The sequence below is a fragment of the Poecilia reticulata genome, linkage group LG2 (genome assembly GCF_000633615.1).
Source record: "Poecilia reticulata strain Guanapo linkage group LG2, Guppy_female_1.0+MT, whole genome shotgun sequence".
Lineage (NCBI taxonomy): Eukaryota > Metazoa > Chordata > Actinopteri > Cyprinodontiformes > Poeciliidae > Poecilia > Poecilia reticulata.
The window spans coordinates 38,290,764-38,316,191 of record NC_024332.1 but is presented as its reverse complement, the minus strand read 5'-3'; the positions used below and the strand labels follow the sequence as shown (position 1 = coordinate 38,316,191).

Genomic DNA, 25,428 nt, shown 5'->3' with positions numbered 1-25,428 from the left:
AAAGAGCAAGAGGATCACTATGGAGTGAATGCTTTTCAGTATTCACACAAATAAAAATATGTTTATCCGAGAAGGAAGGCATTCTAAGATCGTCCTTCTCTCCTATGGCTCAGGTCTTTTTTTATTTGAGCTGTTTAATTTGACAGGCAGCTGATGATGCCTCAGGAAGCTCAAATTGTCCACACATCTGTATTCACTGATGTTGCCATAGAAAAAATGTCCCTGCTGGACTTTCCATCACTGGGTGTTTGTCTGTAAGGATAGAGGAAAACACATTATACCCCCTGTGAACACTATAACAGCATGTGGTGGGCTGTGTTCAGGATCACACTTTTTGAGAGAAGATTCTTAGCACTTTAAGTAAAACAGAGTTATAAAAAATAAGCAAATCATTTAAGTAAACTGCATGCACAAGCTTTATCAAACTGTGCACCAATTATTGAGGATTCAGTCAGTTTTGCATTTCTACCTCTGCCTAGCCGGCAAAGGCAAGCCTATTATATTGTAAAGATTTGGCAGTAAACTTGGAGTCAAAGCAACATTTTAACATCCCTTTTTTTCCCTGTCTTGGATTTTGAGGAACAGTCTGCAAACCAATGACAAAGTGTTTAATTTAAGCCTTGCTTGTGGTAAAACGTTTCTATCCAAACACGGCTGAATTTGAGTGCACCTTGCTTCTGCTCTAAGCTACTTTTCTTATTCTGCCATGACCATCCCCTTAAGGCCATGACAAAACAGTATAAATCTTGCATGTTAACACCCTGCATAATTAATCTGAAAGTTGAAGCAGATGAAGCAGAACTGCATTACCACTTTGTGGTATTTTTTTGTTGTAGAAAACTCTGCTTTATTCATCAACTTGGGCTGCTATTATGCCGGCGGCTCTAATCAAAATAATTTGCTGTTGGTTTCCTAATGGCATGACCAGTTTTGATTTGGTCGGCTGCATCTCTGCTCTCATTAAATGCAGTTCAGTTCCTGGAATATGCTACAGCTTCTGGTAAATATGAAGCAAGTTTGAGAATGTGTTTAAACTGAGAATCCTCCTTTTGTTACTGTAAGTCAACAGTTGAGGGATTTTGTTCTACAATAATACCTTATCACATTTTAGGTTAAGGACTAGATTGCCTGTATAAGACGGAACATTTCTGTGCGCTCCTACTGACTCTAATTGGTGAGAAATAGGTACAGCTGTTTCTGAAGCAGTGGGCCTGAGAGAGGTCTGTCAGCCTGGAGCAATGGAGTGAAAACAAAAGAAACGAGGGAGGTGTTAGATAGCGGTACAGCAGGAAGAACAGTGTTTATAGAATATGCCCTGCTTTGGCACTCGAATTTTTATCCTTGTTTGACTCTCATGATGTCTCCCTGCCTCTTTTTCTATTGGATACGGCATTTTAACTTTGCTTCATCGAAAAGGATTTGATGGACAGCCTTTCTTCTTTTTGTGGTGGAAAAAAGTAATTGACTGATGACATAGAGCACATAAATGCTAAATTCTTCATAATACTAAATGATTAAAAGTCCTCTTTTATTGCCTTTATAACATTTGCTTTCGAAATGTTTTTATTTAGAGCAAAGCAGAATGACAGTCAAATTTTTCATTTCTGTTCACAAACTTGCCGAATATAGTTGATTCAAAACTTTTTCAGTTTTGTTAATCCACAACCAAAATATGATTTGTTGTAGTAGTATTTGTAATAGACCAAAACAAAGTAGTATATAATTATAATTGTAAAGCAAACAGAATGTCTTCCAAAACGAAAACAAAAAAAACAAATTCTGAAAAGTGAAGGGTGCATTTGTGCTCCCTGATTTATTACTTTCTAGAATCACATTTTTGCTTTATGTTCAGCTGCAAGTTTATTAGATACTGTGAATGTTGAACATTCTTTATTTTAAGATATCTCCAAACTCTACCAAAAATAGACTGTTATATTTTAACTTAAATTTGCATCATATTTTAGTCCGGGTCATTCTAAAACGTAATATGCTTTTCTCCAAAACATTCCTTTTAACGAAAGCAATATTGCCCATCAAAGTCCTGCTGATTAATAGGAGGAGAGCATGGGTCATTTATGTCTGTACACAACTTTGGTCATCTTAAAAATTAAAATAAGACGGGCAAAAAAAAAAAAAAAGTTTTAAATTTAAACTATTTTAAATAATAAAAACAATTGAACAGTTTTTTTTTTGTTTTTTTTGCCCAGCTATAAAATGTTAAAATTTTATCTAACATTTAAAAGTATAAATTAATATTGTTCAAAAGATTCAGAGGCTGACAGAATCATAATATTTTGTCTGTTGGTATTTATTTGAGAAATTCAGTGAAAACAACCTAACTAATCAGCATAAAACAATTATTAACTGCTTCCAATGTTTGAAAAGTACACTGACAGAGAAAAGAAACTGCCTTCTGTAGTATTTATTGTGATTTTCTGTCACATTCTCTGCTTTGCCAGTCGTATTTTTCATGGTGAGACTTACCCAACATTTTCCCTGGTCCCATGCAGTTTGTCATGGGGGCTCATTTCCAGGATCCATGTGGATCTTCTTCCAAATGTGGAATGAAGAAGTACAAAATCAGCACCACCCCTAATCCTGGGAAGCAATCATTGATATGCCACATACAGTCACACTTCTTTGGAAGATTGGGGTTCTTGCTGACATAGAAGGTTTCCCTCTGCAGCCAGGTCTAAGGTTCAAAGGACATTCTGTCTCTCCTTAAACTTAACTTGTGCAGATTAGGCGAGCTTCCTGTCGTTCTCTGTACCTTGTTATTCAAAGAAACCGTGGGAGCTCAGTCAGAGGCAGAAAGAAAGAATGACAGTCTTTTCCTAATAATTACAGAATTTGCAGACTAGAGCAATTTTGAAAAGTACAGTCATACCCCAGGGGACCTTTACCCAAAGAGATGAAAGCTATGGCTTCATTGTCATTGCAGCAATGCAACAAAAACCTACGTTGTTGCTCTTGGAGACTCTAGTGGCAATAATTTAGACACAATAAAATATAGTGAAAGTATTAACAAGGCTATAAATGTAATTATTACTTTAAAATCCAGAAGGCATGTTTGTCAGGGCTGAGATACTTATTAGCTTTCTTGTGTGATCTGTGTGAACACAGGCGGTAGAAGGAGCTGAAATCGATAAGCGTTTCTTTTAGTTCTCTAAACTAGAGGGAGTTTAGAGAGTTATAGAGTCAGTTTTGCAAGTAAATGTGAAGTGTGTGGCCAGCTTTGGCAATTAGACGATTCTCATGAATCGTATCAATAAAATATTTAGCTGGTTTGATAGAGTCCGACCAGCTCTTCTATGGCTCTATCATAGAAGAGTCATATGATAGAGTCAACTATAACTTACCAGTATAGTTGACTGGTAAGAAAGATGGTATGTTTTATAGGGTTCTCCCACTAAAACACCTCCAGCGATTAACCAAAACCAGAGAGGGACTGGCTTTTTTGACCACTTCTCTAAAAGCACAAAACTTCTTCACTACATCCTGATAGTCATGCGACAAAGTGTGTTGATAGGAAATCTGGAACAAAGGATTCAGAGCAAGATTTTCTTCATTAAAAGATTAAAAGCAGCCCCTTGGCATCAATGGATTCCCAATTCCCCTTAGGCAATTTTTATGTGTTGTCATTAATATGTTACCTACATCAAATTCTGTTTCTCAGCGTATTCCTCGTTTTTAATGGACAGCTCGGGCTGTCGTTATGCTGCCCGGAGAGGACCACACTCTCCGATCCTCTGTGTGGGATTCCCAGACGTTCCCAAGCCAAATGGGATACAAGTCCCTCCAGAAAGTTCTGGGTCTTTCTGAACAGACGCCAGGACCAGCACAACTGTGTCCAGTTATTATAGAGAAGCAGCAGCTCTACTTTGAGCTGTCCCCAGATGATGAAGTTCCTAATCCAATTTATGAGGATAAGTCCAGCCACGGTGTCGAGGAAGCTCATTTCGACCAGTTGCAACCAGCATTTCATCCTTTTAGTCGTGTTCCATATCTCATGATCATATTTCATGATAGTCAGAACATTGTCCCTTATATTTCACAGGACTTATTTAGACGCCACAAAAGTTGATATCAAATCTAAACAGGGGGAAGATAATAATGGCTCATGTTATTTTATCAAAGCTCAGGGGTTTTTTTTTCTGTCTTGAATTAGACCGAAAACATAACTGACCTGGTTTTTAGACATTGTTCTCATGTTTTGATTGGTTGTTGGTCTATATGAGCCCTTACCTGTTGTCTTTGTGAAAGCAGTTCTTGCTTCTGGTCAAGATTAAAGTTGAAAACAAGAGCACACCAATTTATCAAGCCAGAGCTTAAGCTAGTTGTAAAACAGAATGTACTAGCTAAGCAGGCATGAGCAGTTTGGTACAACCCCCCATAGAAATGTAAAAGGGTGAGATGAGTTAAAGAGTAACTTGTCTTTTTTTTTTTTTTTTTTAGCAATTTGCATTCCATTTTATGAAAAAGCCAAAACTACAATATATTGCGCCAAGTATATTTCTGTACTAAAGTAACTTGCGGTGCTGTAAATTGTGTATTAGCAGCAGCATGGGAGAGGATCGTTTCATCCGTCATCTATCGCTACAAATAAGTGGCACTGTATAAAAAAAATCATAAACTTACAATATCTGCAGAAATCAAATTCTGTTTTTTAAATATATGTGTTAATTCTGAACTTATTCGGTCTTTATGGATTTTCTGTCTTTTGCTTCCTATTTTCTTTACTTATTAGTTTCTACTTATGACATTTATACTTTTTTAAGGCTAAATGAAATTAAACATTTTGAAGCATTATGTCAAATGTTAACTTGTGACCTCTATAAAAGCCCTATCATACATACATATGTGTTTCCTTTCAGGTAGCAGATCTGGTTTTAAGTGGCAGGGTTCTCCCCATCTAATAAAACTGAACAGAACTATTTGAACGTATCTATTCAAAGTTAATATAATGCAAGGTGCTATTACATCTGTTGGCTTACACTAACCAACACAAAGTAGCTATCAAAAAAATGAATGTAATTTGAGTTGACATTTGTCTCTATGTTCTTCTCTAGAATGCTGTTCATCACAGACTATGGGAATGTGGCCAAGCTTGAGCGGTGCAACATGGATGGCTCAAACCGGACCCGACTAGTGGATTATAAAATTGAGCAGCCCACTGCTGTCGCATTGGATATGATCAAGAAGCTTGTATATTGGGCAGATGCCTACCTGGATTACATTGACGTTGTGGATTACCACGGCAGGAACAGGCACACCATTATCCATGGCATCCAAGTGAGTGTCACATTTTACTGTAAGCACAGCTTTTTTCCTTCTACATTTCAGGAGCCATTTTAGATAAATGTTCGGGGCTTTTCTTTACACCAATGCATTTCTCTTCCCTTGAGAAAGTCAAATTATGACATGACAGATTTCTTGGGTATTTTTGTCATTTGGGCACCATGATACGAGGCAGGTGGTACATTCAGTGTCTGGGGTTTTAATTCACTCTTCATTTTCATAGAAAAGGTCTTTTGAAACCTTGATGTTTTATTAAATAGAAAGAACTGAGTCACACGTGGAGCAGTCTTCGAAATGAGCATATCAATAGTCTCTCCCCTGTAGTACACTTTTAAGCCCCTTTCATTGCAAATTATGATTATTCATTAAAAGGCCATTGCCACCAAAGTGGATGAGAAATTCAGCCTTTATGAGGAAAAAAAAAGAACATACATCTTAGCACTTTATTATGTATGCAGGTGTTCTTTGGATGATATTGCCTTGCTTGTGCCCTCATTAGACTGAGGATCTTAATGCCATTGGATCTGCATATCAAATGTCATACAGAGCCTCATTTTTTTTCTCCTAGAGACTATGAATTTTGTGTTCATGTTAACAAGCTGCCTCCTTTTCATTCTTTATTAGAGTTAATTTCACATTAAACTCATTCATATTTTTAATGATGTTACTCAACTTTCCCAATTTTGGACTGAGCTTTTGATAAAGTATTATTGTTTTGTGCAACTTGACAATGCTTAGTTTGAGTCGGGCTTATTGTGCTAGTGAATACACTCTCACTTGGCATTGCTAGTTTAGGGCCTTTGTCCATTTGGAAGGTTTTATTGTTCGTAGCAGGATGGTTGTTGGCAGAATACAACACGAACTTCAAACAATTTTACACCAAGAACTGGCTGCAGTATTTGGCTCTATCTAATCACATCCATTACAGAATGACACACAAAGGCTTAAATATAAATATACATCCCCAATAGATGTATATTTGTAGATGTCATTTATACAAATACACTTTAACATAACTCTCAACTGGAAGTAGTTGTTTTTCCTGGTTTTCATGGCACATCATTGAGATTGGTGGATATCCTGGCAAGATCATTCAACATTTGTCCACAGCTTTCTAGGGCTTGGAATCACAGACCTGTTTGAGCACCAAAGTGGAGTTATTTCCTGTCCTTCATTCACCTTTTGCAACACAACAATGATGATGTAATCAAAATGCTTGACAACTGGTAGAGTGTCAAGAATTTGGAGCTCAAAAGCTTCAATTCAATTACTCCAAAAATACATTTTGTTACTCTTGCCAGATAACTCAGTCTTTGCTTGGTCTGAGAGTAAAACTTCTCTTTAAAAAAGTTTTTTTTTCTTGGCCAAGTGGGCAGTTGCAGATTTTAGTCCAACCTTAAGTATGACCATTTTGTTTCCTTTATTGGTGCCTGCTTCCAAAAAAAAGAAATAAAGTTTTTTTGCAAGCATAGATTTTGGTGACCTTACTGAATGGTTTTTGACTTGATCGGCCAATAAAAATCAACAAATTTGAATAAACTCTACAAATTCAAACAACAATCAAGGTCAAACATTCAGTCAGAATTGTGCCAGAAGCATTTTGAAAGTTACAAAAAGAATTTGATCAAAGAGAGTCCGTATGAGGATTTTCTAAGCAAATATTACTGTGGGTGCATACACATATTTATGCCTGCTCATGTACTGTAATTTTGACCCTGAACAGAATGCTTCAAATGCATCCTTAAAAGGCCCACAAGTTAATGACATTCATGCCCAGGGTGACTGAATGTCAACCTTTCACTTTTCGTCTGTACTGGCATGCTTCCTTTGTTCTTGACGTTTAGCATAAAAACAACATCCAACTTTACTTTTTGAAAGGGAAGCAAAAATTTAATTAAAACAATTAAATATTCTTCTTACAAATAAAATGTTCCAACAATGGATACTTAAAAAAATTGGCCAAAGAATTAAAACAAATTAAAAATAAACATTATTGACATTTGACTTAATTGTTTTAATTGAATTTTTTTTAAGATCTACTTGGTAGAGTGTTGAAGCCAAATTCCACAGACAGAGAGATGGATGAGTGGTTTAATTTGTTATATTTGTTTTCCTGAAGCATGTTTCTCAGTGCCCCTGATGTAAAGGTGTGGGGCAGTGAGCCTAGGTGTATTTCCTGTGAACATAGCTCATCCAGCCATGTTGCTTTGTGTAGGTGTCAGCCTGCTAAATGTAGCATGGAGGGTGGTTGTGTCAGGGCCAGCAGTCTCCCAGTGGAGTCCAGCTTTTGACCCTGGACAGGTTGCCAAGTGTACTAGACGACCACACCTCCATTTCCCATCTCTCCTGTGCTTGACGCATGCTTGGGATACAGCTCGTATTGAATCTGCTTTGTTGTTTTCTCTTTCCTCTTGTGGTTTGACTTGTGTTAAAAAAATAAAAAAAGACAAATTGGCTTTTTCTTATGTTTTAGGTATCAAACGTATATGCATTAGCGGCCTTTGAGGACTACCTCTACGCCCTGCACTCTGCCCCTTCAGAGGAGAGTTCATCTGTGGAGTTGCTGCAGGTGAACAGGTTCAACATCACAGCAGAGAGCAGGACATTAGCCAGCCTGGGGAATTCTAGAGCCCTGCGTGTTTACCACAAACTCTCTCAACCGAAAGGTATAGGACATTTTCCAATAAGTAAACGTGCAAGTATGTGTCACAGTCTACCATCCGTGACTTACAAGGTGTACACTAGGAAAAAAATAATACTTCTGTGGCATACAACATTAGTTTTGGTCTTTTGTGTTTTTCCCCAGTCAGGAGCCATGCATGTGAAATGGATTCATATGGAAAGCCAGGAGGATGTTCTCAGATTTGCCTTCTGAGTGGAAGTTACAAGTCTAGAACCTGCCGCTGCCGTATTGGCTACAGACTTGGTTTTGATGGAACATCTTGTAAAAGTTAGTACACATTTTCCTTTTTTCTGCATGAATCACTTTAAGGTGTTACTAAGCGATAGGGTATTCAAATGTTAGTCAGTTGTCTTTTAGTTTTCACAATTAAGAATCTGTAGAGCCAAACCTTGTATTCAAATCTCAGTGAAATTAATTGACAGACTTGTAATGACCACAATCCTACCAGTTAGCCCCATTATGAAAAGCTTATTCTACCACCATCATTCCATTTAACAAAAAAGACAAGATGTAGGAAAAAAAAATCTTTCATTTGGCAGTCAGAAAGAGAGAAATTGTTTCCAAAGAGCTAAAGTAGTGTGAATTTAGATTGCATCCAGTGTCATTGTAGTGGCAGACCGCTATTTATGGTGATAGAATCAGATTATATCGTAACCAGACACTATTATATTCACCTTTTGAAATGTTTTCAAGCACATAGTGAATCAGCCAGTCAGATAGCAGCAGCAAAGTTCATTTGTATTATCTAGATATCGAAAAGACAGGCGACTGAAGTTCAAATAATTTATCAGAATGGGGGGAAAGGATATTCAAGTTATGGAGAGTGAAAAGTGCCAAATTATACTAAATAAATAACTTATGAAATGATTATTTAAATGTGTCATTAATTTATTAAAACTAGAATGTCATCCATAAATGATTCATTAAATATAGAATCAATTATATCTGCCTCTATTAAATGTATAAATTTTATTTTAAAAACCAGATATAATTATTTAATGTTTTAATAAATTATTTCTTTTTCCTGTGGTGAAGCAAAGCAAGAATTCATTTAAACTGTCAACTTCCCATCAAACTCAGTAGGCAGGAGAAGGGCTGCTTCTATAGGGACCCTGACATCTGATTGGCTCTTTCAAGCAGCAAGTTTAGACAACTTCTTCCAAGTTTGCTTTGACTCCGGATCAATATTTTTACTGTAAGTTTGAAAATGACTTCAACAAATTGTTGTAATTTATTTACTACAAACTCTGGGCGAGCAATACTCCAGACTCTGTATGTCTAGTTTGTTCTGAAATACCTCTAATAAGTTCACAAGAGAGCTTACTGAGGTCCTGCATGGAAGAAGCTGCCTCAGACTTCAGTCGGGACCAACATTGGCTCCACCCACTCGCTATAACTGGCTAACGCTCTCTTGTGAACTTATTAGAGATATTTCAGACCAAACTAGGGAAATAGAGGCTGGATTTGCTCACCCAAAGTTTGTGGTAAATAAATTGCAAAACTTTAAATATGTTGTTGAAGTTATTTTTGCACTTTCCAGCATAGATATCGACCTGTAAGCTAAAGAAAACATGGGAGAAGTTGTCTTGACTTGTTGCAGCCAGTTATAATATAGAAGCGATCCTAATCCCACCCACTGAGTCTGATGGGTGAAGTTGACAGTTTATTTTAATTCATGATGTGCAGAAACATAATAATAATTTCTTAAATCATGAAATAATTGTATCTAGTTTTTTAAAATTAAATCAATACATTTATTTGAGGCACATTAATTAGGTCTATATTTAATAAATTGTGTTCATTTGTAGTTTTAAAAAAATAACACATTTAAATAATTTTATATGTTAATTTTTTTAAATTATATTTGGCACTCCTTACTACCCATATAAAGTGACTTGTTGGTGTTAGACTGGCTGGTCTGAGTAATTTAGATGTGATCTGCGATTTTCATGCAGAGATTTACAGATAATGATTTGAAAAAGAGAAAATATCCAGTGAGTTACAGTTATGTGGATGAAAATGTCTTACTGATGCCAGAGGTTAGAAAAAAGTGGATGGTGGGGTTTGAGATAATATAAAGAATAGTTCACATCAGCACTTGTTGCTACCAAGGCACATAGAATATGATCTCTAAAAGGCCCATAATGTCAAACCATAGAAAACCACTGTGGGTGCCACTGCTGTCAGCCACGGAAAGGAAACTGAGGCTACAATTCACATAGTCTCAACAAAATTGGATAATAACACATTGGAAAAAATTTGCCTTGTTTTATGAGTCTCAATTTCAGCTGTGACACTCAGAATTTGGCATAAATAGCATAAATGCATCAATTCACCCTGCCTTGTATCAACAATTCAGACTGCTGATGATGGTGTAAAGATGTAAAGGATATTTTCATGAACTGAGTTTCTACAAAGTATGAACTGAGTTTTGTTTAAGTGCCACAGTATATCTGAATATTGTTAGTGGCCATGTGCATTCATAATTAGAATGCACTTGTACTCTGATGGCTACTTTTAGCAGTTGAAAAAACCAAGTTGAACTTGATTAAACCAAAGTGTGCCTGAAAAACTGCTGAGCTGATGTTTCTTTCTCAATACACAAGCAAAAATTGTAAAAAAAATAAAATAAAATCTGATGGGAAATTAGAAAAAGGATTATAAACAGTTATGCTATACTCATACTCATCATGTTTTGGTCGAATTTCTTCATCCATGTCAGCCATAGTGGCTTGGAGTCATTAGAATCAAACTTTGGTCCAAGTGTTGCAAGTATTGAACACCTTGCAACAAGAGAATGCCTTGGAGTCTGTGCTGTCAAATTTTGTTTGTCTGCCATAGTGTTTAATATATATTGTTGAGCTTATTGTGGTGCCATCATCCCAAATACACACAAAGCATAATTAAATATTTTTCTTTTCTCTTTTTTAATCTTTCTATTTTATGAAATTATGTAGTGGAAACACATACTTGAGTATTTAGATATTATTAAAAAAATGACTTCCCTGTCTATCTCTAACAAGTAAACAATAATGGGATAATTGTAGCAGAGTATATGCTACAATCATTACCTATCTGTAGCTATCTCTAGATATCCTAAGGAGTTGGTCTCCCTGTTATTGTAACAAAAACATGATCTGTGCCATTTCTTGGGGGCTTTCAGGCATGGCACAATGACTTACGAGACTTATTTGTTCTCTTGAAACCGGAGGCAACAGGTGTGTTGTATTTATGTTGGAACTAAATTGTTAAACATGCAGGATTTTTTTATTGCAACACCATTTTTTGCTCTATTTCTCTTATGATTAGGTATATTTGCTGGACTTTTTAAAATTCTCATTCTGCGATGAATAACACAAAGATACTTGCAGTGAATTAAGATTCTTCCACTTGTCTCTTATTCATTGAGCTCTGACTGTTCAACTTGACCTGACTAGTGAGGTGCTGTTCCTGTGATAATTACACAATGTTTTCTCTTGAAATAATGAACGCTAGCCTTGGATAAAATTCACTTACTATCATGTTTTAGCTTCAAAAACCAGATTGGGATTTTTAAAGGTCCTGACATATACCATTAAGATGTGTTCATGCTATGAATAGCTTTATAGATTCAAGTTGGAGCAACAGCAGAAATACTGTATGTTGATTATTTAATTCAGGGTGAAATATACTTTATAGTTTAATGTTAACAATAATTAGAACTGACAAGTGCAGCAGATGTCAGTGTTTCACTTTGATCCTTCTTTGTTCATTATTATGCACTTCCTTGTCCTTTATGATTAAATCTGCTATATTTTTACTCTTTTAACTTGTAAATTTCATTCCACACACGTATAGCGTCATCTTAAATATTTCTTATGTATGTTTTATATTTTCTGGAAAACTACAGTGCAGTGAAAAAATATTTATCTACAGATTTGATCGTTTTTTTCACCAGAACACTAAAAACACCTTTATTTATTACGGAGAGAAAAAAAAGATGGTCCACATGTGTTAAAAGTAAGTGCCCCCTAAAAATAAAAACTGCCCCAAACTTTAAGGTAGCAACTGCTATTACCAACTCAGTGACTTTCTTGCTATATTTAGCGACATTCAGACAAAAATAAAAAATAAAAGGCATTGGCCAAAATTGGAACCAGCAGGTCAGGCTTTTTAAAGATTGGTAATCTGTGATCGACCCCTTATGATGGACACAAACTTTGGACTTGGTTTTCCCTCGCCCGGACGCGGGTCACCGGGGCCCCACTCTGGAGCCAGGCCTGGAGGTGGGGCACGATGGCGAGCCCGAAGAGGAGACGTGGGTACCCCTTCCGATGGGCTCACCACCTGTCGGAGGGGCCAAAGGGGTCGGGTGCATTGTGCTATGGGCGGCAACCGAGGGAGGGGACCCTGGCGGTCTGATCCTCGGCTGCAGAAGCTGGCTCTTGGTACGTGGAACGTAAGGATGCCTCCTGGACGCCTCCCTGGTGAGGTGTTCCGGGCACGTCCCACCGGGAGGAGGCCTCGGGGAAGACCCAGGACACGCTGGAGGGATTATGTCTCTCGGCTGGCCTGGGAACGCCTTGGGATTCCCCCGGAGGAGCTGGAAGAAGTGGCTGGGGAGAGGGAAGTCTGGGCCTCCCTTCTGAAGCTGCTGCCCCCGCGACCCGACCCCGGATAAGCAGAAGAAAATGGATAGATGGATGGATGGATGGATGGATAATCTGTGATCGGCCAGAAAACTGCAATCGTTGGCATCCATCCATTATCTTACACCTTTATCCCTAGTGGGGTCACCAGGGGTGCTGGTGCCCATCTCCAGTGGCCAACAGGTGAGAGACGGGGTCATCACCCTGGACAGGTCACCAGCCCAACCATGGATGCACAAACCCATATTGAAAAAGAATGGGTGTGTCCATTCCTCATGTTTTTGTCTGAGTCAGTCTTCAATCAGTCATATTGGTGCAAATGTTCTAAACTGCTTTCCAAAAATGTTATCAGTTTGTAATCATGTTTAGAACAGTTAGTAATGCTTTGGCATTGCTAGTTAGAATGCAGTGTGTCTGTGCACTTTTCATAAGTGTTGTACATTTTGCCTGAGGCCTCCAACAGGCTGTGAAAATTGCCTGATTCAAAATATTTCAATGCAAAAAAAAGTAAATAAAGAGACTTTCTAATTTTCAGTTGGTCTTTCTGCTGTCTGTGGAGGTTACTTGTCATTTTTCTGTAAAGCACCGACTCTTGCTTCTTAGAGTTCTCTCCCGCATTTTACTGTAACAACCTGACACAACTTCTAACACTAAATGTTTGCACAAAGCACATAAAAAAATCATGTATTTTTTCTCATTCTCACCGCAAACGTTTCTCTGAAGGAAGATATGAAGAGCAGCAGACAGTTCATGAGGCTATCAGAAAGATTTTCTACCAAGCTTCTACTGTAGCTTTAAACTATGAGCATCTGATGAAAATAATGCAAGCCATCAGTCCCACCTCTGTTTGCAGTTGTTTTCAGATTAAAGTTTTCATTGCCTTTTTGCATTGGCTTTTTATCATTCATAACAGCCAAACACCTGTCTATGAATTTCATTATTAGTATAATGTATAATAATGTTAATTAAATTCCTAAGTAATGTAGTGTGACACGGGTGGCTGGATGGATAGATGGATGGACAGATGGATGGATGGAAAGAAGGAAGCATTTTGATACATCTTTTTTTGTCATCTTTATATGACAGTGGCTCTTGTTAAGTATAAAGAAAATTCAGCCCAAGATTACCGTTTTCTTTTTTTGTCCCTGTGAAGGTCATGTGTCATAATAGAGCTGGCTATGTGCAGGCAGAGCCTTGGGCTGACAGTTATAAAGATGAGGGCAGGCGAAAACAGCTTTATGCGAGTGTGACGTTCTAATATCGACCTGTTGGGACGCCTGATAGATTATTGCCATAATGAGGGTTTAAGTTTGCCTGCGTTTGTTGGCTGCTCTGATCAATTGTTGGACATTGTGTAGATGACAATAAAAGCCGAAGATCAAATTGATGACACAATTTGGGCGCCTACAAGATTTCGATCAGAGTAATGGAGCTTTGGGAGCTTTTGCATGACATGTTTGATTTATTCCTCTCTAGTGGATGTTCTGATGACATCAACTATCTCTCTATTGCTCTTCATCTCCTAAAGCATAATGAGATTTTTTATTAAATGATGTAGTTTTTCATACAGCAGTCGCTGTTGGAGTTTGATATCTGGGTCTCTAGCAGTGCTTAATTGCCTCCTGGTTAGTTGGTCTCTCTCTTACAAAAATGATAAATTGAACTGAGGCATGTGTGGTCCTCACCTCCAGCATCCTAGTCTCTTGGGTAGTAGGTGAGACTGGAGAGAGGTCTGCTTCCCTCAGTGGAAGCCCTACTTCATTCCCTATTCTTCCTCTCTAGAGGTTCCCCTAGGTTTCGAGTATACACAGTCCCCACGCGACACAAAGATGCCACTGAGGAACTCCCTCAGCTCCAGTCTTCTGTTTGTTTTTCTTCCAGAAACACCATCTTATTTAGATTAGAAACACTATTCATAGCCAAGGTAAGCATTGAAATTGAATGTTTGCTGAAGCAATCCATTACTTTTATTCTCGTGGCAGTTTTGCAGTGAGGGCGTGATTGAGGGTGGTGAGTAGAGTCATTGGCACTGATTACTGGCTCCATTAGGGTGAATAGATGGCTTTGGACTTGCAAAACATATAAGAACAATGTGGTTGTTAAGTGGGTTTAATGCACAGATCAGCACTGATGAATTAGACCAATTAATTGACAATAACAGTAAAAAAAGGTCTGTCCTTTCTTGCTTTGTAGAGCCCAAAAACGATTTCTTCCTCTTCTATGGTAAGGGGCGTCCTGGGGTCATTCGTGGCCTGGATATGAACATCAAGTCTGGTGACGAGCACATGGTACCTATTGAAGACCTTGTCAACCCTCGAGCCATAGACTACCATGCAGAAATGGGACACATTTACTTCGCTGACACCACCAGTTTCCTCATTGGCCGTCAAAACATAGATGGAAGTAGTAGGGAAACAATTCTCAAAGATGGTGAGTACATTTATTATTTTTTTTGTATCTTCTGGATTCCTTTTTCCTTTGTAAAAAGGAAAAAAGAATCCATTGTACTTTTTAAAAGACCCTATTCTCTGTTATGTCTATGGTCATAAAATAGCTTTTGCACCATCTGCGCTACTAAAAAAACTGCACTTCAAATAGCTTTTTATATCTTTTGTAGTTTTTGAGCAATACAAATCTCACACATATAATGTATGGGATGTTAAGGGGATATAAATTAGTCTGCTTCTTAAGTGCAAAGCAAAAAATAACACTTGCAACTATTTTTAGGTTCTGATTATGTACAATGAAAAGATATTGACCACATTTATGATATCTGTTTCATTAATGTATGTTTTGAAAAATATCTCAGAAGAAATTAAGAAAAGAATATTGAAAAATGTCTACCGTATTTTGTGGTGCTGATTTTGTTACAGAGCTTGATAATGTTGAGGGTATTTCTGTGGACTGGATTGGAAATAATTTATACTGGACCAACGATGGCTACAGGAAGACGATCAGTGTTGCCAGGCTGGAGAGAGCCTCTCAAACCAGAAAGACACTGTTGGAAGGAAACATGTCACACCCTAGAGCAATCGTAGTTGACCCTCTGAACAGGTAAACTGTCAAACCACATACTGATAAGGTCAGAATGTCTATCTAGGGTTGATTTGTAAAGCATGCTTAACTGAATTCTTGAATTGCATGGTTGTATGACTCTCAGGTACATTTTAGTTAAAATAAAATAACATGAGCAGGCAATATTAACTCTCCTTAACTATGGCATTCTTGTGTAATCTACTGTATTATCCATCCTATTGTTGATATTTGTAGAGTAATGTTATGACAGCTACGTTGAATTAAGTATTTAGTTGCATTTTTGGTAATGTTCTGATAGTAGTAATCTTAAGGATCATCAAATATGGTTTGCTTCTTTATATTTAAAAAAGATAGTTTAGCACTTTTTTTAACCTTAATACTAAGCCAACCAGTGAAAGCAACATGTAAAGATTTATCAAAAGCCTTTTCAGTTTTGTAGCGGTGGCGTAATCCCTTGTGAATTACAGAAAAAATAATTTAATTTTAGAATATTTAATCATAAACTGAGCCAAATTCCATACTTGGAAATATATTTTTTGCGAAATCACTGATGCCACACTTATTGGCGCTCCTGCTGTTATGACTGCTAAAAGCCTGAGCTCAATGAGTCAGTTCCCTTCTGATCTGGCCATATGTTTAGAACCATTATTCTGAAAGACACAATTAAGACACAATTAGACACAAAATACCCTGGTACTTCAAATTGTTTGTGATGCCATACACACTTAAAAACAGAATTAATAGGCCCAATTACATAACTAAATAAAAGTGCCTGGATTTTTCATATGTTGTATAAAAGATGGTTTGTACATGTATAAAAATATTAGTCTGAAGAATAATTCTTTTTTTTTTCTTTTTTTACGTCAGTCTGTCATGAAAATAACTTTAGAACAGACCTGTGAAAATCTATAGAAATCCATACAGTGCAGCTTGAAGCTAGTACTTTACCAGAAGTTCTTTAACTAAACAAATAGCTTGGAATCCCTAAACAAAGCAAATATATGTTAAAGGAGTTGTTTTTCAGACAGTGCAGACAGTTTTTCAGTTGCAGACAAACGATTCTTGTCCTTAGCATGTTTTGAAGAGATTTTATGAATGTTTCAACACCCACTGGCTTTCTTGTACTTTAACTTGCTGTGTCTTTGCTACAAAGGAAGTATTGTTATTGGATAAATCGTGGGAGTGATATTTTTATTGCTGCTTTCAGTACTGTTCTTTAGAATGTCAAATTTAAACACATTTCTCTCTGTTGCTTCCAATGTAATTACTTTCAGGATTAATCCTGGAAACCATCATATTTTTAAAACTTTTGCAATGACCTTTGACCAATTAGTAGTTCACATTAAAGGTGTTTGAAAAAATGACTTGTAAATGAGCTAATGACAGCATTTGCTTTTTAAAGGAAACACTTTTACAAAAAGAAAATATTTGCTCCCCACTTGAAAACTTGGTAACCCAATTTTCAGTTTGTTGGCTTTTTCTCTGCAACCTTCATAGATCACATCGGAGTTCCTGTTTGGATTCATCAATGGTGGTTTCTGCCAGCAAAGGTGGTAATTAGCATACAGGCATTATGCAGCAAAACGGCAATTCATTGAGTGTCTTAAGGATCTTAAGGATTAACACTCTAAGTCTTAAATCATATTACCACCCACTGAATCCATAGCAGTCAGAGATTAGTTTTCAAGCCTCAGGGGATTGTTCCAAACATTTTGCAGCATATTGCTTTTTGTCACAGTTTTGGGAACTTGTAACCCTCCACTAACTTATTCATTCTTACATTTCCAACTGACTCTGCATGGTTTAAAAGCAAAGTTATATTCAGACAGTAAATGGAGCCCTAAACTTTTAACATAAAAAATAAAATGCAGACAGTTTTTCAGTTGCAGACAAACGATTATGTTACCTTTTTCTTTGTTTGGGGATTAATAACTTTTATACTGACCCTCCCACTGACAGCACAGGTGATTAGAAAAGCTAGTTTTAGGCTTGTGAGCGAACATTCAGCCAGAACCCCGGCAGTTCTTTGATCTCTATCTGCTCAGCTGGAAGGCTCTTTTCACATGAAATGGCTGCACTTCTCCTACAGATTTCTCCACTGCAGTCTTGAGACCTTATTTTCTGCTCTGTTGCCACCTCCAGTTTGTGTTGACACGAGTGTCATCTTAATAGTAACTTCCTCCACTGTTTTGCTACATTAAGAATGAAATATGTGAATAGTCAACACATTTTGTGCAAGTCATTTCCTTATGTGGTTTTGTCTCTTTATACCAATATAACTGATGGGAAATCTGATGTAAATGTAGACTTTTGGCAGGATTCAGGGGTTCTGAAACAATCATTGCTTTTGCCTATTTGGAACTCGATATATTTTTGAGATAGTTTCTTCACTTTCAGGCGAACATTTAAATGTATAAAATTCCAAATTCAAAGAGCTATTGATTCTATGATGCAAACCCCACTGGTTTCAGTTCCTGCCAATAAGTGTGTAATCCAAATATTAGATTCTCTCAATTGAGAAATTTTCAAAGCTATGTTTAGTGACTGCTTGTGGGTGTTGTAGTTGTTTGAGGTTTCCAATTTGCTGTTCCCTAGTGAAAAACTTAAACTTACATGTCTCTAACTAAATACATTTCCAGACATTTTTACACATATAATGCTATGAGTTATTTGCTCCCCTGCTAAACTAAACGACCACAGACATTTTGGACACGTTAATAGTTCTGTGACAACAGCAAGAGTACTTACAGATGCAATACATACCACATATAGTTTTTACAGCTGCAGATGTTATTCAGATGCTTCAGATGCAAAGAAGGGGTGCACATAATAACAAACAGCAACAATAATAAATACAAACTGGGTGCACGTGTTCCAAAAAGACATGCAATATAGGAACAGGGCCATATCATAAGCAACAAACTGATTTAATACATTATGCCTTAATATTTCACAAAATGCTTTTATCTCTTTACATTTAGAACCACTTGAAACGCTTTTTTGTAACACCAAATTGCATGTCAAATTAAGAAACCCACGCAGGGGCGCGGTGGTGGTGCAGAGAGTAAGATGCGTGAACCACTGGTGGAGGCCTCAGTCCTCTACGTGACCTTCGCGGGGTCCCGGTCCGCTGGCCTTTGCCCCATGTCTTCCACCTCTCACAAGCCTCTTTCCTGTGAATTTACTGTGAAATAAAGGGCATTAGAGCCACAGAATTCTAAAAAACCCTCAAAGAAAATGAGGCACAGCAGCGTTAGTCAGCACTAGCAACCCAGTTTAATAGCTTTAGACATCTGTGACTCAGCTCCTTCACCAATTTTGAAAAAATCACTGTGGGATTTTCAAGAATGTCTGTTCCTTCTGCATATTATTTTCTTTGCCTTCTTGTGATGAAAATAAAAAATATACATAAATTTGTGTTAGTTGATGAAGACACAACCTGGAATCAGGGAACAGTATGCAGCAATAGAAAATTTGTGCAAACCAATTTGAACCATTTTTAGCAATAACTTGAAAAACGTGTCTGGTGCATCAATGAAAAATAAATTTTTGTTCTTTATAGCACCCTGAAATGTTGACTAGAGTCCCTGCAGCATTAGATGAAAAATATGAAATTAAAGGATGACATTCAACATTTTGGCTGACTTTAGATCAGTGAAGGAAGTATTAATATTCTCCTTTTGTGCTTTATATAAATGGTGAGCATCTGATGCAGTGTCTATCTATATTCAGCTGTGTGCGCGTGAATCTGTGTGTGTCTGTGGAAGTACTATGGTATCAATAATTCATGAGGTCACAAAGACGACTCAGAGACACGGTATTCATTCACCTTCCTATCCCAATCTGTTTTATCTTTCCTGAGCCAACTCTCTGCCATTGGTGAGAAACACGGGGCACACGGCTCAGTCAGCAACACTCAAGCAGAGAAAATCCCCTGGGCATTGTTACTACAGAAAAGACTGTGTCAAATTGTTGACCCAATCATGTTAAAGATACCTCTGGCTCATTCAGAGGTGTAGTCCCGACATTATTTTGTGGTTGGGAATTTAAATCAACTAACTCTACCTTGATGTTTTGATACACCTATCAGATGCACTTATAGAGACAGCGAGCATGCCTGGGAAGGGTTTGTTTACAAGAAAATGGAGAGGTAAATTGTTGCTTGATGAATAACGGCGTTAACTTATTTTCCATGGAAGTAATAAAAAAAAGTTATTACTTTGCAAGAAAATACAGCCAAGCATTATTAAAAAAGTCAAGTTTACATCAGTTTCACACAATCCATTTAAAAGTACAGTTTGTCTTCCCCTAAGCTGCTTATAGAGAGTCAAAAACAATCTGACATTGAATATAAAATATATTATAATATTCAGGGTAAAATACCCAGATGCTCCAGGCATGTACTTTCTTAATTTAAGACGATGACTCATTTGTACATCGATGCAGTGACAGCTTGTGCTGTTCTTGTCCACTTCTCTGCATGACAGCTGGATGTACTGGACAGACTGGGAAGAGGATGAGGTCAATGACAGCATAGGACGGATAGAAAAAGCCTGGATGGATGGATCCAATCGCCGTATTTTCGTCACTTCCAACATGCTGTGGCCTAATGGTCTGACTCTAGACCACAGTAGCAGCACGATGTTCTGGTGTGATGCCTACTATGACCATATTGAGAAGATTTACCTGAATGGAACTGGAAGAATGGTATGTATATATTGATGATTTGGACTTTTGCTTAATTTAATTTTGCTGTATGAATCAACCAACTACATGTTTTGAATAAATTATTTGTGAAGAAGATGGTAAATTAAAGTTTTAATCTTTCAAAAACGTTCAGCCTTATAAAATGTTAATATGGCAAAAAAAAAAAAAAAAACGTAGGTTCTAATTTAAAACGTTTTAATGCTGATGATTTTATTCTTCAAAGCAGTGAGATGATTGAACAAATCTCCATCTCTCTAAAACCACAGCCAACAAAATATCCCTTCATCCCTAACTGCCCCTGCAGTTAAACCTGCATATTAATGATAATAAATTATTTGTAAATTATCTTTAATCAATGCCAAGATTCTATCTAACATTATTACTAGCAGGCCGTTCTGCCGGATGCATTTGTGCAAAGAAATTAAATAACATTCATCATTCCCCCCACCTCGAATAATATCTTAACCCATATTCAAATAGTTAGTCTGCTTTGAGATGATTGATTTTGCTGTTGCTGATGGTGCCTCTCTGTGGCTCCGCTAATCTTCTGATTATAGTGCACGGTGTTTCTTGTTGCAGGTGGTGTACAGAGGAAAAGAGCTGAACCATCCCTTCGGCATCTCTCATTATCGCAATTTCATCTTTTGGACGGAGTACATGAATGCGTCTGTATTCCAGCTGGACTTGTCCACGGGGGATGTCACTCTGCTGCGGAGCGAGAGACCACCTCTATTTGGCCTGCGTGTCTATGACGCACAGAGCCAGCAAGGTTGGCAGCTTTCCCTTCACTTAGTAGCCGTTCAGTGCTGTTGAATGTGAATTGCTTCCTTTACAGTATGGATCCCTGTTGTCTTGATGTGTACGGGAGATTTATTACAAGATTTATTATATATACTCCAGAGTAACAAAAAATGCTGTTGCTCTGTTATTTCATTGCAGTGACTGACGCTGGAGTAGATTATCAACATGTAGAGAGCTTCATGTCATCATCTTACTCCCGTTCTGTCAGAAAATTGTGCCAACCAAGTAACCATTAAGGCACATTTTTATTGTACAGGAATAATATTGATATATTTTTTTTTACTGCTTGAGATCACATGGAATAAGTGTTTGCATAATCGCAAGACTTCAGTCATTTCTGATAAGTCGAAGATGTAACCTCCCATAGGACTTTTATTCAATATTGATTATTGAATTAGCAGGTTTTTGTTGAAAGGAGATTTAGGGGAGTTGTTTTGAAATCTTCCAATTTCTGAGATTTGTTTTAATAAACAAGTCTGAAATTGTATGAGATTGAATGCATATTCCCCAAAAATACTAATTTCTATTTTCATTTGAGTGGTTAAATCGATTCTATATGCCATACTTTGCGAGATGTAAAAATCTATGTTTGACCTTTCATTTTTCAAAGCTTTTATGGACAGAATTAATCCCACAACTTGACTCCAACCTAAGTAGTTTATTATTTTTCATTAAAGTCAAAATCTTCATACTATGCAGGAAAGATCTACTTATCTTTTATCCCGAAGATAAAAATGTATTTTTGGCAATACAGCTGTCAAACAAGTAAGCTCAAAAAATAAAACTTATTCTGTACATGTTATAAAGAGCAAATTTATACAATACAATGTTCAAGCTACAGAAATTACACCTCCAACCACATACTATCTAGCAGGTTAACAGTACATCAGCAAATAATACAATAATTGTCAATTTCTTCTTCTGACATTTTCACTGGGCCCAACAGAAAGATAGGGTTTAAAACTTTTCTAGCTGAAAAAATAAAGTTACACTTGGGAACAAAGAAGTTGTTGGTCAACAACGGACAGATGGAAACTGCTGACTAAATAAATCTGGAGAGATGGCAATAGATTTATGTATTATTGATACATAGTGGAGCTAAATCCTCATGGAATATTACTTGTTATAAATTTCAAATATGATTCAGACATGTTAGCAACCTAAATAAAAAAAAAAACTAAATAAATAAGCAAAGCGGTGACTTATTCCAGCACTACTCCATTCTACCAAACCTGCCACAGGGCTGACTTTGTTGCTTATTTTTAAGGTACAGTTTGCTTTTGGCATCAAAGCATGTGGTGGCAGGTGCATTTCAATCCTAGCTTTGACATAGCAGCAGTATTTGATGCTCATGGAATGGCAGCATCAAATACTGCTGTTATGTCAGTATTTGATGCTTTTCGGTCTCTTTCATTGAGAGAAKWTCGATTCATGTTATGATGCTGAAAAGAACAGATAGGAGACAAAACGGATAATGTTGTCAGTATAATGTCCTCTGTGGACTTCTCCTTTTGCATTATAACAGCCATGTAAAAGCAGAATATGATACATTTAGAAGAATATTATTTTAGCCAAACCCAAAGGGGTTTTGCGCCTTTGCTGCATCCTTAAAACATTGATTCCTGCAGAAGAGCATTAGAGATGCTTATTGTGAGTAGAGCAGTGCCCTGTCAAGCGCATGATGCGAACCAGTGGTGGATTTTGTGTGCACAGACTAGTTCACATGATCCAGAAAACGTCTAGACGTTTTTCTGTGGCCACTGGATAGATTAATTGGATGTCCAATGTTGTGGCTACTACTGATTGGCTCCCACAAGACCAAAAGCTTTATCTCATTGGTTCAGGCTCTGCTTTTGGGAAACGTGGTAAATTGAAGTGACAAAGGTGTCACATGGCTTAACTTTATAGGGGTCTTTTTTGCTATTGAGGAGTGACAGTTTTGTCCAGGAAGACAAATTATCCCCACTGAAAAAAATGATAAAAATGTCAAATATATTTCTCTTGCTGTGTTCCCAATATTTCATGTGATGTATAGCTTACACCTGGCATGTCTAAGTAAGGCAGGAAATGGGTTTTGCATCAGAAATGGGATTAATTTTGCAGGACTTAAAGTGGTGAAAGGTACTAATATTCACAAGGCTTAGAAATTGTAAAATGAACTGAAGAAGACAACTCACAGTGTTTGCGATCTGTTTCTCCCAGGTGAGAACGCATGCAGCGTGAATTRTGGAGGATGTAGTACCCTTTGCCTTGCCATCCCAGGAGGCAGAGTGTGTGCCTGTGCTGACAACCAAGCTTTGGAGAAGAACAATGTCACCTGTTCAGGTAGGAGGACGTAATGAATCAGATGAAATACAAAGTCCACGATTGTCATCTCCTGTTGTCATCCTGCCATCATGCTAAGGGATAAAGACGAAACAGGTCCTTGTTTTTATGCAAATTAGGCAATAAACAAGTACATAGGGGTGAAAAATTATCCCACCAGACCTCCAGCTACCCAAAACAAATCCCACTTGGTTTATGTTCTGTGGGGTTGTGAGACATTATTAACTGAGTTTACCTGCTATTATGGCTATGCCAATATTTTCTCCTGAGTCCGTACCTCTTACCAAGTCCCATGTTGATTTTAATTTCTCCTCTGTACTGTTTTTTTTCCCCCAGATTCCTCCACTGATGTTTTAGAGCCAACTCGATGTAAAAGCGAAGAATTCCAGTGTCACAATCAGCGCTGTATACGGGCCTCGTGGAAGTGCGATGGCGACGATGACTGTCTGGATGGAAGCGATGAGGAGAGCCACAGCTGCTGTGAGGATCTTGATTAGTCACTTCAAAAAATAAAAATACCCCATGCAGAAACCATATTGGTCAATACTTTAAAAAGCACAACAACAAAACACTACAATTTTTACAGTTAGTTCTCTCTTGCTGTCAACATCCATGTTGCTAATTGACACTACAACAGGGATGTTAAATGTGCTGCTGCCTACTTTCTTGGAGAATCGCTCTTTAACAAATTACTTGGAGGAGCAGAGTTTTTGGCTTATTTGGATCATTCATTTATTTATTTTTTTATGGAAGGCAGAAGCAGTACATTTTTACACCATAATCATATGCCAGCATGATTAGAAATTAAAGAAGAATCACCAGTTAGCTGCACTGCTAGAATATCATTTGGGATAATCTGACTCGGTTTATCTAAATGGATGTTGAGTTTTCATAAAACAGTGTCGCCACAAGCTAAACAACACAAGATGTCAGTGTTGATATTCCCACATACTTTAGTGTTATTCTTTGGATTATAAAAGTTCAATATCTTCTTACAAATTGATAGAATTGGAATCAAACCCTTTCCTCAGAACAAATTTGCCAGAACGCTACTATCAGTTTGGGAACCTCTTACATTATCCAACTGTGAAATCTTGATCTCCCCTAACTCCACACCGCTATCCCTGTTTAAGGAATTGTGCTATTACTCATTGTGTTAAGTATGCACATAAATTTTCTCATTTACTTAGTGCAATTTATAAGTGATGAGAATTAATGAATTCATAAACTCGGTGTGCAGCTTGACTTAATTACAAGGCTGACAAGAAAATAGGGTATGTGGTGATAGTATGTTCACTGAAGAATATTAAAATGAACTGAATGTGACTTTAATGCAAATACTTCTTTCACAGTATCCCCCCATAAGTCTTGAATTTCAGTGTCAAACATATCTGGCTTTGAATACAAAAAACAAGACTTTTCAAAGTATCTGTTACTGAGACATCATGGAGTGTTTTAGGACACACTGTAATAGTCTCATGGCATAAACATAATGTAGAGACGTCATATATACCAGATGGGCATCACTGCCTCAAGTGCAAGTGCAACTCAGCCGTGACTCAGTGATATGATACATTTTTTTCCCACAGTTCCGCCCAAAATGATTCGTACTACTGTCAGATTTAGATAGAAATTATGTTCATTCAACAAGAAGTTTGTGTTTGAGTGAGATAATAATCAAAAGATAAAAAAGGTGTAAAAAAAAGGGTCACTGTTTTAATTTAACTGTTAAAACAGTCATAAAAATGATTAATAATCACTTAAATAGCTAATTGAAAACATTTTCCTGCCATTACAGTGAAGGCTTCAAGTAAGGATTTATTCAGCTAATTATTATATAACCTGTTGGAGAGCAGTTACAGACTGTGTGTAGAAATTTGAATGTTGAAAATAAAATAATGGAGCAGTTAATTACTCTCTGTAGCCTTTCTGTTATCTGCTAACGTCTTG

General features: G+C 37.2%; 1 protein-coding gene across 6 annotated transcripts in view; it reads left to right on the top strand.

Moving 5' to 3' along the window:
• lrp1bb (low density lipoprotein receptor-related protein 1Bb) overlaps positions 1-25,428 on the top strand; it is a 316,436-nt gene that overhangs the window by 151,422 nt on the left and 139,586 nt on the right. For all 6 annotated transcript variants that reach the window (XM_008402891.2, XM_008402881.2, XM_008402905.2 and 3 more), the window contains exons 8-16: positions 5,070-5,292; positions 7,772-7,964; positions 8,105-8,248; positions 14,803-15,039; positions 15,483-15,663; positions 20,133-20,352; positions 20,932-21,121; positions 23,356-23,478; positions 23,815-23,958. In XM_008402891.2, the coding sequence (XP_008401113.1) occupies positions 5,070-5,292; positions 7,772-7,964; positions 8,105-8,248; positions 14,803-15,039; positions 15,483-15,663; positions 20,133-20,352; positions 20,932-21,121; positions 23,356-23,478; positions 23,815-23,958 (1,655 nt within the window). The remainder of the gene's footprint in view (positions 1-5,069; positions 5,293-7,771; positions 7,965-8,104; positions 8,249-14,802; positions 15,040-15,482; positions 15,664-20,132; positions 20,353-20,931; positions 21,122-23,355; positions 23,479-23,814; positions 23,959-25,428) is intronic.